Raw genomic sequence first — 13487 nt, 5'->3', positions numbered from 1 at the left:
TGAGAGCTCTAAACTTTAAAAACATACTCTCAGTTGGCTAGGAGTGCTTTGCTGATGCATTTCAGCTGTGTAATTTGCATTCTGGTTCATGCAAGCATATGACTTTCAGAAGTGGAATTATTTATTTTTTTAAAGGTGGAAGTCTGTTATTTAATGAACAAGTAAAACTTGAAGTAGTGCAGTGCTCATCTAATCATTCTGGAGTCAGGTTATCAGAAAAAAATGCATGGAATCTAAAGCAACGTGGATAGAAAGCTTTGTGATTTATGTGTGGTCTAAATGGCTTCATTAAAAAAGAATTCCGGAAGGGTGGAAACTAAGAGAAATAAATTTGATAATGTAGAAGCTATCCATGTGCTGCAGTAAAGTGTATGTTGACATTATTTGCCAAAAAAACCTATAGAGAGAAATGCTAGACCAAGGACTTAGGACTGATTCACAGTCGCTAACCAGAGAGCACTGTTAGCTTAACGTGTTTCCATCCCAACTGTTTACGACTACTTTTCTATGAGTCTTCATCCCAGCATCAGTGTATGAACAGACTTGTGCTTGACACAGCTTGGGTTTTCAGTCAGTCTGGTATCATGAGTCTCACACACCTGGATGAGCACCGTTAAGACCTTTCTTTTTGTACTATGTTAATAAGTATAATACCACTATCAAAATAAGCTTCAAATTAATCTCATTAATGATGTGATACTATTCCCTTGGCATTGATTTAGAAAATCACGGATTTGTGTGTGTGTAATTTTTTACTCATGTTTTTTGTTTTTCTTTTTTTTCCTGATGAGTTCCAAGAAAGAAAAACCCATTCTTTGTTTACTGCTGATTCTCACAGAAAATAGATCTTTGTTTGATATTTTCATATTCTTCTTCCTTCGGGGAATTTTTGTTGAGAAAACTATTCTTCCTGATACAGCAGGGTTCTGGCAATAGCCTTCAGCACGCCCTTATTCCTATTAGTGTATGTTAGGCCTGCTGGGTTTTGGGCAGAACCTTGCACTCCTAAAACGAACAATGGAGATAAATGAAAAATTCCCTTTTTAGACCCCATCTACTATAATAACATTAAATTTTCATATTGTGTAATTTTCTTTGCCTTTCTATACAAGAGAAAAGGAAAAAGAGGGAACCATTTTGCATCTCCAGAAGCTAGAAGAGACATCTTCATCTGACACTGATTTTAAATATTTTTTTGCTGTCATGTGAAATTAGCTATGATTATTCATGCTCCAGATTTGATTAGTGCAAGTTCTGCATGGAAGCATTATTGAGAAACTTGGTTAGCTAAAACTAATGAAGAATGCAGCAGCTGTCTTGCTAATATCTTTAACTACAACAAATGAAAGACTATTAGTTAAATATGTGTTTCGACACATAAATAGAGATTTTAACATTTATAAAAGATACTTGGGGGGGTTGTTTTAGCCTAGTACTTTTAGTGCAACTATCTTGTGGGGTAAGTACTTCTATTTCAGATTAACATAGCCTTTTCTGATGTAACTCACCAGTGTTAAAAAAACTCACATTTAAATAACTTAAGAGTATCAAATTCTGAAATAAAGATACATGCTGTGTATTTCCACTGAAACAATTAAGTATGACTTATGAGCAATTCAGTAATTTTCAATTTTGTGTTTGCAGCTAACCCCATAATTAGGTTTCCATTGAATTTCAGTTAATTAAACAGTTTCCATCATTGCTTTTTCCCATCAAGCTGAGTGCACTTCAACTTTCTAAGCTGTTTTTAATTGTAAGCTTTAACAAAAGCATGTTGGGCTTTTTACTCTCTTCTATGAGTTACCTTCGTATACTCAGCCATGTCATAGAATCTACATACATGAACATCTTTGATTTTTTGAAATTATTTCCCCATTAACTTTTGGCAATGGGTGTAGTGGGAAAATTAATGTTCAGCCTTCAGTGTTTTGGGAGAAGAAAAGCTCAGACACAAGCTTAGAATTTTTTCCAATATATTGCATTCTGCATCAAGCATGCTCATTCCTTTTGGAAGCTCATTTTTAAAGATCCCTTTTTTGGGGCAGCTTGCTTTCCTCGTTTCTGTTTTGAGAGGGCATGCAAATATTAACCATTATTGTTGGCATAACAGCAGAAGCTGGTCATCAGTAAATAGAAGGTTTGATTGCTCAGGTCTTTTTGAAAAGAAACTGTAGTTGGTATCTTTTTCTGGGATTAGACCTCTCTGTGTCATAGAGGTCTAGGTTCATGGTCTCGGGACTAAGCCAAAACAACTGACCAAAGATACTTTTGTTTCCTGTGCTTTTTTCCTTATTCTACTATGACTGAGGTGAAAAAAGTCAGATTCACGGGTACGTAAGGGGTTGGAAGGGACCTTGGGACATCACCTAGTCCAACCCCCACCTGCCAGAACAGGATCACCTAAAGCAGGTTGCATAGTATTGCATCCAGACAGGTCTTGAATATCTCCAAAGAAGGAGACTCCACAGTCTCTCTGGGAAGCCTGTTCCACTCCCTGGTCAAAGTTCTTAAAAAAAAAAAAAAAAAAAAATTTTTTTTAGGGACTTGTATGAATTTCTTGTTCTTTGTGGGTTTCTTATTCCTCTTGAACATCTAGACCCAACTTTGGAGGATGACTGTAGCCTGTGCATGATGTTTTGGCTAGAAAGAATGTATTGGAAGTTGTAACCATGTATGCAGTTTATGAATTTCTTAAATCCTTTACAGCCCTATTTTATATAATTCCGTGGTCTAGTTTTGATGTATTCCATATATTTAATTATATTTCTATGGATATTTATAATGATAAATAAACTGTTTGAGTCAGGAATATGAGAAGTAAAAGGATATTCTTCTGCTGGAAATATACTTTGTTTCTAAGTAACCTAGCAAGATCTACCTTGTCTAATGTACGCTAGGAAAACATACAGTCAGTATTCCTTTTTTTGTTTTACTCTCTGTCTATTCCCCATGATTCTTTTTCTCCTTTTATTTCCATAGGTGTTCACAGAATAAGTGTATTGGAAGTATATTTAGTGTTTTTACTTATAAAGTGAAAATCTTTGCATTGTATAAATTAGTAGGAGAATTTTTCAATTGTTTCCACAATTGATCTGATAAATCACTTGGGAAAAACAATTGTTGTTTTAACTAAGATTGATTCATTAAGATAAACTTCCACTTGCATCTGTATCACATTGTCAATTTATTTTTACCTTTGTTTAATACTTTGATAAGAACACCCAGAAGATTGTTTATTTTAAAAAGTGTTCTTATAATTTTTATGTGGAAACCTAATGAAATGTGAGGGATGCACTGATTTCTTGCTGATTTAGGGGGATTTTCATTTATGTTTTCTATTCTTTCGTTTTGTTTTGTTTTTGTTTGTAGTGTTTAAAGTAGGTGGCTCTGTTCTAATTCCTAAAAGATTAAATTTGAAAAATATATCCACAAAATACACTAAAGATTCTACTGTTCCTTAGAATTGGTAAAGAGGCTGAACTGGTTTATAACTTCAAACTTACATTCTGCTATTTAAAACTTGACTAAGTCTTCTGGTCCTCAAATCTGTTTTGGCTTCTATGTAGTCCCTGGGACACAGAAACTGGGTTGTGTTTTTTCAGGAATGCCAAACACATTAAAGGTAATGTAAGAGAAAGGAAATGGCAGCTCATGCCTATAACTACAACTTGTCTAACTTGTTACACTTGAAAAATTAACCTTGAGTCTTGACTGGCAAATAATAATTTTTAAAAATAGAGCACTATTTTACAAGAAATAGGTTTTCTTTTCCTTTCTCTTGAAATATTTTAACTTTCTGCAGCGTTATTCTTGTAATGGTGGGAGTTGGTGTAATTTTTTTGATTGAATCCCATAGACTAAATATTTGGCAATCTGAGTACAGGTAAATCCCTGGAAAACAGGGGTAATCTTAATAAGGTTAAAATATCTTCTTCCTAATTTCTAGTTTGAGATTAAAGGCCCATTTTCATAGATGACTTCATATAACCGGTCTAGACAGTCTAGTTATAAAAAATACTTTTCACTTGTTTCCACTTACTGAAATCAATAAAGTGCTTAAGATAGAAACAAATACTGACTTTCTCTGTGCCTATGTAATCACTGTAGCATTCTCAAAAGGCATAAATGCCTCTCTTTACCCAGTGCTTACACAGATGCCTGCCTCCATATATGAAGGATTAATTTGCCTGCTCATTGCACTTCGTGCGTCTGCAGAGAGCATGAATAACCTCTTGTACTACTGGCCTCTGTTCTGCAGAAAAAAATAATGTAGCAATAAGTAAAACTTTGGTCTCTTACCCAGTAATATTTGTAGTCTCTTAACTTGAGAAGCATGTCAATGCCAGTAATGCTTCTGTAACTAATATTTCTCTTTAAATATGTGCTGCTTTCAGCTTTCCACATGGACAGCTCACACTGACTTCAGGGAGTGTTATGTAAATCCAGAAGTTGTGAACTCTGCACATACGATGAATGGTGTAGACAACATTTTTTCTGAATTTCCAACTGAAATAATGAAAATAGGAAAGCACACTTTACATGAAACTAAAGGAGAGTTGTGCTTTGTTTCCTTTTTCTCCCTTTTTGAGAAGTGGTACTTTTCCATGGTGAATTCTGTAGCAAATAAATAGCCAAACCCATCTGTTATGTTTTCCAATTTTTATTCCAGTCTTACAGCTTCTAATTTTCGGGTTTTTATCTCCTGAATTAGTGATGATTTCTTTGTTTATTTGTTGTGCATCTCATTGTTTCACCCTCCATCAGGTAACTGTTACTACACTACAGTAATCTGAGGAATTTTAGTAAAGTCTTCAGAGGCACCAACCACCTACTTTAGGGTTAACTTTAGATACTGTGATATCAGAATGCCTAAAATTTTGGTATGTGGTTATAGAAAAGTGATTCAGAGAACGCTTAAGTGATTCACTTAACACTTGCGTGTTAAGTGAGGAGCTGAACAGAATGAGTCCAAAAGAAGCAGCAGGCACAGAGATGGTTCTGAACTCCTGCCCTTCTCTGGCAGTTGGGCACTTGATGCGGGTAACTGGCTCACTCAACTTTAGAACCTAAATTCATCATCTGAGCATAATAACCTAAATAAACATTTAAAAGTGTAGCATTGCACTTTGCAGGGCATATGGCTGTCATTGTTACCCACCATTTGCCTGCTAAGTTAGCAGTAATAGCATTTGTCAGGAGCTAGCTAGGAATCCTTTCATCTGAAACCTGTTGATGGAGTTTGAACTTGCACTTGCTGTTTTCCGGAACAGTATCTTAGTAAGCGGACTAAGAGCTAGTTTTGGTGTAGAAATCCTCAGCCCTTTGTCTTGAGGATGATCTGCCGTACATTCTGGAAGGTAAAACCCAGACTGCTGCTGGGAACATGCAAGACGAAATCTGACATCCATATAGCTGTGACATCCAGCCCAGAGGTGTGGTATATTATGCTTGTAAAGGTTTCCGGTCTGAATATATTAATTTGATTTTGGAGGATGCTTCTGTGTGCCAGATTATTTTATGAAAAGTAAATTACCAAACTAATAACTGCTGCTCTCTAAGGAAGGTGTTGTCAAATGTTTGTTAAATAAGAAGAAATTGCAAGAGGATGAAATACTAACCATATTTCATTAAACGGAAGAAAAGCTGTAGGTCTTTGAAAAGTCTATAAATATCTGCATCAAAAGATAGGTTGCTTTGTGTGGTGATTGGAGCACGTAATTTTATGTATGAAAGCTATGATATCTGCTGAGTCTTTCTCCTGGTTTAATCCCAGTTGATAACTAAGTATCACACAGTCACCTGCTGAAACAAAGACACTCTCATAATACAAAAAGAAGCATAATTTTCTTTTGCTCACATGATCTTATATATTAAAAAAATTCTGTGCCCAAAGCCTCTAAGAATCTAGTCCTCTGATAGGGCAGTCTTTAGAACCTTTTAAATGATGAAATAGTAGAAAAACAGAGGGTTATCAAATAAATGAGAGAAAAAAAAAAAGATTACTTTTTAGTTGGTTTTAGTTCCATAACTATTCCCTAACATATACAAGTATGTTCTAATACGGAGTTGGAGAATCTTCAGTATCAAATCTAGATTTTCATATCAGGAAGAAAAGTGCATTGCAATTGCATGGAAAAATGGCCTACCAATATCAGCTTCGTAAATCTTGTATTCTATTTGACACCTTACTTAACAGCATTGTCTGCTTGTTTGTGATTATTTCTTTCCTTTAAAATGCTATGTATTTTTCAGGTTGGACGGATTAATTGAAACATTTCTTAAAGATAATGATCCTGACAGCACTCTGGAGGTTGGTGCTGACATGCGCAAGATCAAATATTGCTTCAGTCATATGAAGGTATATTCTTTAAAAGTGTGGCTGCTGTGGAATATAACTTGAAGGCATTCATGGTTGAAAAGTGCCAAAAAAAAACCGCAATACACTTGAGAGGCATTGGGATGGGTAAAACAATTGAACTGTGAATTCCATGGGGAACTGATAAAAATTTGAAATTTAGTCGGAAAAATTCAGCAGGATTTTGTGGAAACCCCAGCATGTAGTAAATTGTGAGACAGCACAGGAAACTATTGCAGTCAAAACAGACAAGTATGTGGATAGGTGTATCCATCTGTATCCCCAGCACTAGAAAGGTTTTATTTTGGAGAAATTGTTGAAAGGGATAAAAATAAAAACACCATATCCTTGAAGGTGTTAAGCCAATTCTCCTGCTGGTGTTGTAAGCCCTTCTAAATCATTGAGCAAACATCAACACACTTAAACTAAGAACAAGATATGGAAAGTAATAGCAGATAATATATGCTCTTTTCTGCTTTTAGATGTAGTTTTCCAATACAATAATACGTATATTCCTGATTTTAATTTATTGTCTATAAATAATTAACTATTAGTTGTGTTGTTAATACTGAAAGCTGTGTCATACCGGAGAAGACTGCAGTTTATGCATAGAAAGATTGAAGTAAAATGTACACTTGGTGGTGAAGATCAACAGATACAACTTTTCCCGTATTTGATACAACACATATAACTTGACAGTAAACTGGTGGCGGGATTCTGTTCTGCCTAGTGTATGGAAAGGCCTTACCTTTTCTACCATAGCTAGGTCGTCTCAGAGTATAGTAAATACATAGCTGGAGGTAAAGTTAAGTTTGTGCTTTTTTTGTTTCTTCTAACAGCAACTAATGAATCATTCAAGGATTTCTGATAAAAAATTGCTCTCACAACACATCTCAGAAGAAATAGATATTAATAAAGAAGCTGAAGAATTGAAAAAGATGAAAGAAATTCTGCAGCAAAGAGACAATGAAATCAGTATCCTTTGTGAGGGAAAAAGATATCTGGGCTTGGCTACAATAGATTTTGTGTGTGTGAGCAGGGTATTAGCTATGTGGAAGGTAATTCTCTTTTCTGACTCCACTGTGTTAAAGCATTTACTCAGTTCCCAACTTCTCTGTGACAGGACTCTGGCTTTGCACCTGCTTCTATTTCAGTTGTGAACCAAAACAAAATCCTGGATCCAGCCACCACTGAGCTTTCGAATGGTCCAGCCAAGATCCAAATAGCATGGATCAGGCCACGCCTAGACACTCTCCTTAAGCAAATTAATCCATTTTTTAGAATGGGAAACTGATGTTATATAAAGGCCAATTTATTACCTTACAAAGAATAGAATTTCCTGTAAGTCTTATTTTTAGCCAAATGAAGTGCTGCTTTGGGGGCTGTTGGTCTGTTTGTCTTCAAAATAAATATAAAGCTTCTACTCTTTACTGCTACTATAAATTAAAGCTAAAGCTTTTTGCATTTAAAAATCCTAAACTGCTCAGATGTGCTTTGTCCATTTCACTAACTCACAGGAAACACATGAGTAGGTGCAGCATTGCCTGATGGGTGGGAGTTAGATTTACCAGGTTGGCAGAACTGTGAGTAGACCGCAGCATCACACTGTCCCTAACTTTGTGGCTGCTTGATGGGTAAAATTTGAAGATGGTAGAGAACTGAAAAAAAATGGGTTTGTTTAGGTTTGCGTTTATAGGTAACAGATTCTTTCACAGTTATTAGTAAAAAGCAAACTCAGATGAATTCTTTGTGCTCAGCAGTTCCAGATCAATTTTATATGTGAAATAAGAATGGCATTTCACATCAGGGTGTAGCATGCTACCAGTCTGAATTGAGGTGGCAGAAAGCTTCTCCATTTTTGCTCTGTCAAAACAGATGACGTTCATTTTCCAAGGTGCTCTTTCAAAGAAATTTAGCTATAACACTTCTTAATCCTTGTAAACATTTCTTCAGTTTTCATGTCAATTTTAAGATCTGGATTCCCAGAGACATTTCTTCCTGAAATATATTATTATGAAATCGATGTTGAAAAAAAGCAAAGCATATCTATCAAATACACTTTGCTTGATAGATACATACATTTTTATTTGCAGAAGTACAAGGAAGAAACTTGTTTAAATACATATTAGAGTCGTATAAGAAGAATATATAAGAATTAAAACTTTGAACACAAAATTGATTTACAGAACGGCAGCCACTAAGTGACTGTACATCATCATTAGAAAAGTAACAACATGCCAATTCTGATGAAGTGGTGGGAAGTACAGACATTGTTTAGACAATAAACTATGAGGTCCTTCTTGCTTATAGTAGCTAGGAGCTATCATCACAACTGAATTGTAAAATGTTTTATTATTACTGCCTAGTCTAGATAATAATATTCTCCAAAGACTACTTAGATTTTCTGCTGTTCATTTAGAAGATTAATTAGGATTAAAATGACTAGCATATCAAAAAATATACTGCAGGGACTCCTGTGGTTTTGGCTGAATGCACATAGGACTTTCATTGTAACTGCTCTATAAGCTGTTAGGCAAAATGTATCTATACATATCCAGTATATACTAGTGTTATTGGAAGAAATTTCCTAAAGATCTGTTCTGCATTTTACTAAGCCTTCCTAATGTGAAAAGCAACAGATGTGTTGCACTTGCCAGGCTACTGTAAGTTAAGGGGGCTTTCCTTTTCATTGATAATTTTGTTTATAAGAGTATCTTAAAAAGAAAAAACTATTACACAATGGCAAAACAAAGGTATTAGAGTTTTCATTCCTCTTTGTCTGTAAATGCTTTTACCAGGCGTTGATTGAATGGGATCAACAATTCTGGTCAATGTGAATTTGTTACTGTATATTAAAATGAATCTGCTGTTTGGAAAAGGTCGGGTGGCTGAATATAATTACAAAGAATACATGCAACGCCAAATTCCCATTCACATATAGGGTTATAAAATATGAATTGTTCCACTTGGAAAAAGAAAGACTTAGGGATAAACAAAGATGATTGTTGCTCTATAAAAAAAGGGATCCTTAACAATTTCCTTAATGTATCTTGCAGATATTCTGGTAAATATGCTAAAAAAAGAAAAAAAGAAAGCACGAGATGCTCTTTTACAGCTAAATGCTGCCTCTACTGGTTCTACAGTCTTGGAGCAATCTCTTTCTACAAACTTGGAAGAAAGTTGGAGCCTATCTAGCTGTACTAGGCTGGAAGAAGCAAAATATCCCAGCTCTTCAGCTCACAGACTACCTTTTTGCTCTAGACAGACAGGTTAGTATAATTAATTAATTGAGCAGTTATTGATTTATTGCAATATGTTTTACAGCAAAACATTCAAATGTACAACAGAACAGGAAAATTATTTTCTGTATCAGCCATGTTGTGCTAGTTCTGTATCTACAAATGTAGGGATTTAAATTTATAGCCCTCTCTCAAGGTGCTGGTGGCTTTTACTAACTGAAGTCAATATTCTGAACACTCCTCCAAAACCAGAATATAAATTCAGTTGCAGGTCCTCGAATCTTTGAGTAAACTATCAGAAAAGGAATTTTTGTCCATAAGTCATTGAAAAACACTAGGTAATACTGTTTTTTTCCCTGGAAGTTTTGAAAATGCTGACTTTTAAAAGTAATTTAAAGTGTAACTGCAGATTCCTGAGAGAAATTTTCTGCAGGCGTTATTAATTGCACATTATCCTGAAACACCAATTAACACAGTTGGGTTTTTTTTTCAAATTTCAAGCCTAGGAGAGAAATCTTACTTGAATAAAGTGAAATGACATCAATTATGCTTCTAGCTCTGATACCAGATTGTACATACAAAGCTTTTTGTGATTATTTTTGAGTTATTTTTGTTATATGTTTTACACTTTAAATATGTAGGGTTTATTTAGCAGTTTTAGCAAACTATTATTGCTGTTGTTAAAACAATGAATATGATTAAGTGAACTGAGATTTCAGTTCCAGAACTGAAAAAATAGCTCCATTTTTGTGCATGCGAGTAGCTTCAGTGACTGGTACCTTTCTGGAGCAAGACCTTAGTAAGCTCGAACAAAACAAAAATTCCTATGACGTATTTAAATATATACTTATTAATTGTTTATCAAGTGGTTTAATAATTCATGTTGTCTGCAAATAAATTAGAGTTGAATTCATAAATAATGCATACATTTAGGATAGCTAAGACAGTCACTATCATTTTCCCATATATCATCCTTCTTCAACAGATGGGTGCTAGTTCTTTTGTCGGTAGCTGATCAAAGGTTTTTATCTCTTGTAGTAAAGCCAGTGTAGTATTATTCATGCTTTATTCTAGTTGAGATGTTTGTTTTGTAAAATTTAATAGGTGAGCATATCAAATGCTGTTGATTGAAAAAAGAATTATTTGCAACAGATGGTTGGCACAATGATAAAGTATTCTCTTTGGTTAATCAATAAGTAAAAGTAAATATAATCGATTCCCATACTGTTCAGATAATGAGTTTTAAATGGACATCTGTCAGCAATAAGAAGTTGTATGATTCAAGATGAAACTTTTTTTAATATGATTGGATTATATAATATATGGTTTTCTAATTCTGAAAGTAGCTGGAAACCTACTTCCTTCTTTCCGGTCATCTTTTCAATTGGTTTTGGGTCAGCTTCTGATATTCTGTGTCTTTCTATGGGGATGTGAAAAAAATGAAGTCCTCAGTAACGAGGAAACTATGTGTGAACATGAAAGTTAGGTTCGCTTAAAAAGCATTTTTATGCCTTTTCAGTCATATTTCTTGAGGGTGACAGATAAATAAAACCTTATTTTTGGACTATTTTAGATCTCCTGATGTGTATGCATTCTTTAGAGTGGCCTGACATTCTGCTGGAAATATAGACCAGTAATACTGGCAGCATTTGGTCTTACAATCTTCTGTAATATATAGCTAAAATGACAATAATACCTTAAAACATCGTTCCTTAAAATGCTTGCACATTACTGTAAATCCCCAAGTGATTATTACTTTTTTCTAATTTATTAGAAAACTACAACAGTGCAGAGGTATATTGGTACCTTTTCTGGCAGTCAGAACTCTTAAGTCTGTCTGCTAATGGCTGGGGTATAGCTCTCTTTCTTGACTCAGACCAGGATACATTTGTGTGCTTCAGACTTTATCAGTTCCATTTTTTCTATCTTAGAATGAACATCTTAAAGGAACACCGCCTGGTGAAAAGCATAGTGGCCAACTTCTGCAGCAAAATAGGGGTTTTGCAATTATATAATTGTAGCACTATGATATCCACCAAATGCATATTCTGATTTAAGGTTTTCCCTTTAACCTTAAAATTTATGTATGGATATGAAAAGCTCTATCATCACGGTAAGTTTTTTATGTCTATGGACCTACTGCAGTGTTGAAATTGTTAACTGACTGCAGAGATTTGTGAAATAACAGGAAAGAAGTTTGATGAGAACCGTTAGAAAAGTATGAAATGCTCTTCTTTAGTGTTAGCAATTACTATAGACCTCATAAGGACTCATAAGTATTTCTTCTAATGTTGTCTTGCACTCTTCAATTATTGTGGTTGTGAAAGAAATTCTAGAAACCTATGTTGTCAACCACTAAAGTTATACATACTGGATAACACACCTTAAAAGATGAGATTAAATATTTAAATCATTAGATTCCAGAAGAGTGAGTTTGAAAAGATATGGGGGCACAAGCAAAGTTTACTGTTAATATTTTGGAAAATATTCTTCTGCATACTAAATTTTCAGAACTACTTGAAAGCATTCCTAGAACCCAATTTAATAAGATTTTAAGGATATGTTTCACGTTATCCATATAAGTAATATCACATTATCAAAGTATTTGCTTAAATCTTTATAGAAACAGCAACTCAATGCAAATTATATTGACCAGTTAGCATGGATTGTATAAGTAAGGGAGTTTTTATAGTACTTAATTGAGAAGGACTATTAAGCAATGCATTTATTGTTCCTTACATCATCTGAGCTGATTATTTATGACAACAAATAACAATATTCTTGCAAATGAATACTTTCAAAACCCACCTAAACCAACTTCCAATAGCTGTAGGCAGATTTTGTTGTATGTTTTCTTTATTTTCTAATTGAATTGTTCAATTAGAAAGATACGTTTGTGCCAGTAGGTACTAGGGGTCCTTATGTTTTCATCAGTAAAGACAACCATGCCTTACCCTAGAATAACATGTATAACTTTTACTTGTATATAAAACAGTATACAGAAATTTAATTTGTCATGATTATTTAACTGAAAGGAGAATCTTCAGCTCAAAATTCAAACAAGTAAAAACTTAATTTTGCTAGTGTCATAGTGTGGATATATTTCTTAAACTACTTAAGCTTGCCAATTATCTGGTAATATTGATTGGTGATTGAACTAGGAGTCAGTTGTCAGTGGTTCTTTTGTTTGAATAGTCTAAAACTTTAGTAGGATTGTGACTTAATTATTGCAGAGGGTATTTTATGTGTGAATGGGAACCAGATTATCATAGACAGTAAACAGGAGAGAAGTTAGAAAGAACAAATGAATGCACAGTTTTATTTCATTAGCTGAAGTCACATGAAAGAACCAGAAGTCTAAGAACAAAATAGTGAAAAAATTAGAAGTTGAAATCTTGAGTGTGATAGTTACCTTGCTTTCTTAATGGAAATATTTCTTCTTAAGCTCTGCAGATTTTAAAATGTGATTCAGAAAGATAATTAAGAAGTTGTTAACATAATCAGACTATGAAAAAGCACTATGAGAACCCACACAAGAGGCTATTGATAAAACTAGTTAGAAATTAGGCATAAAATGCTGCATAAATTAAAGACTGTTGCAAAAGAGAATAATGGAATTCCTTCTTCATGTTTTATGCCTGACCAGTGTTAAAAAAATCAGGATGGATAGCAAAAATTTATGTAACAAATTTTTTTTACAGTGGGTGCTCCACATATTCTTCAGAATTACCTAACGTTGCCGTGTTGCCACTTATACGGGGTACTAGTCTTGATTGATCTTGCTTCTGACCCTTATGGCAATGCCTTTATGTATTTGTTCTTAATTTATCTCCAAAAACAGAGGAGAGGTTGAGAATTTGTTTGGTGATTCCTTTCTTATATCTCTTCCGGCT

At 34.3% G+C, this 13487-nt stretch overlaps 1 protein-coding gene across 1 annotated transcript in view; it reads left to right on the top strand.

Annotated features, from left to right (window-relative positions):
- KIF6 (kinesin family member 6) overlaps window positions 1-13487 on the top strand; it is a gene marked incomplete at both ends in the record, with an annotated part of 163788 nt that overhangs the window by 70878 nt on the left and 79423 nt on the right. The window contains 3 exons of the mRNA XM_084261758.1: window positions 6253-6358; window positions 7195-7330; window positions 9412-9624. Coding sequence (XP_084117884.1) covers window positions 6253-6358; window positions 7195-7330; window positions 9412-9624 — 455 coding nt within the window. The remainder of the gene's footprint in view (window positions 1-6252; window positions 6359-7194; window positions 7331-9411; window positions 9625-13487) is intronic.

Source organism: Gallinula chloropus, assembly GCF_964237585.1.
Source record: "Gallinula chloropus genome assembly, chromosome: 3".
Taxonomy (NCBI): domain Eukaryota; kingdom Metazoa; phylum Chordata; class Aves; order Gruiformes; family Rallidae; genus Gallinula; species Gallinula chloropus.
This window is presented reverse-complemented; position numbering and strand designations above follow the sequence as displayed.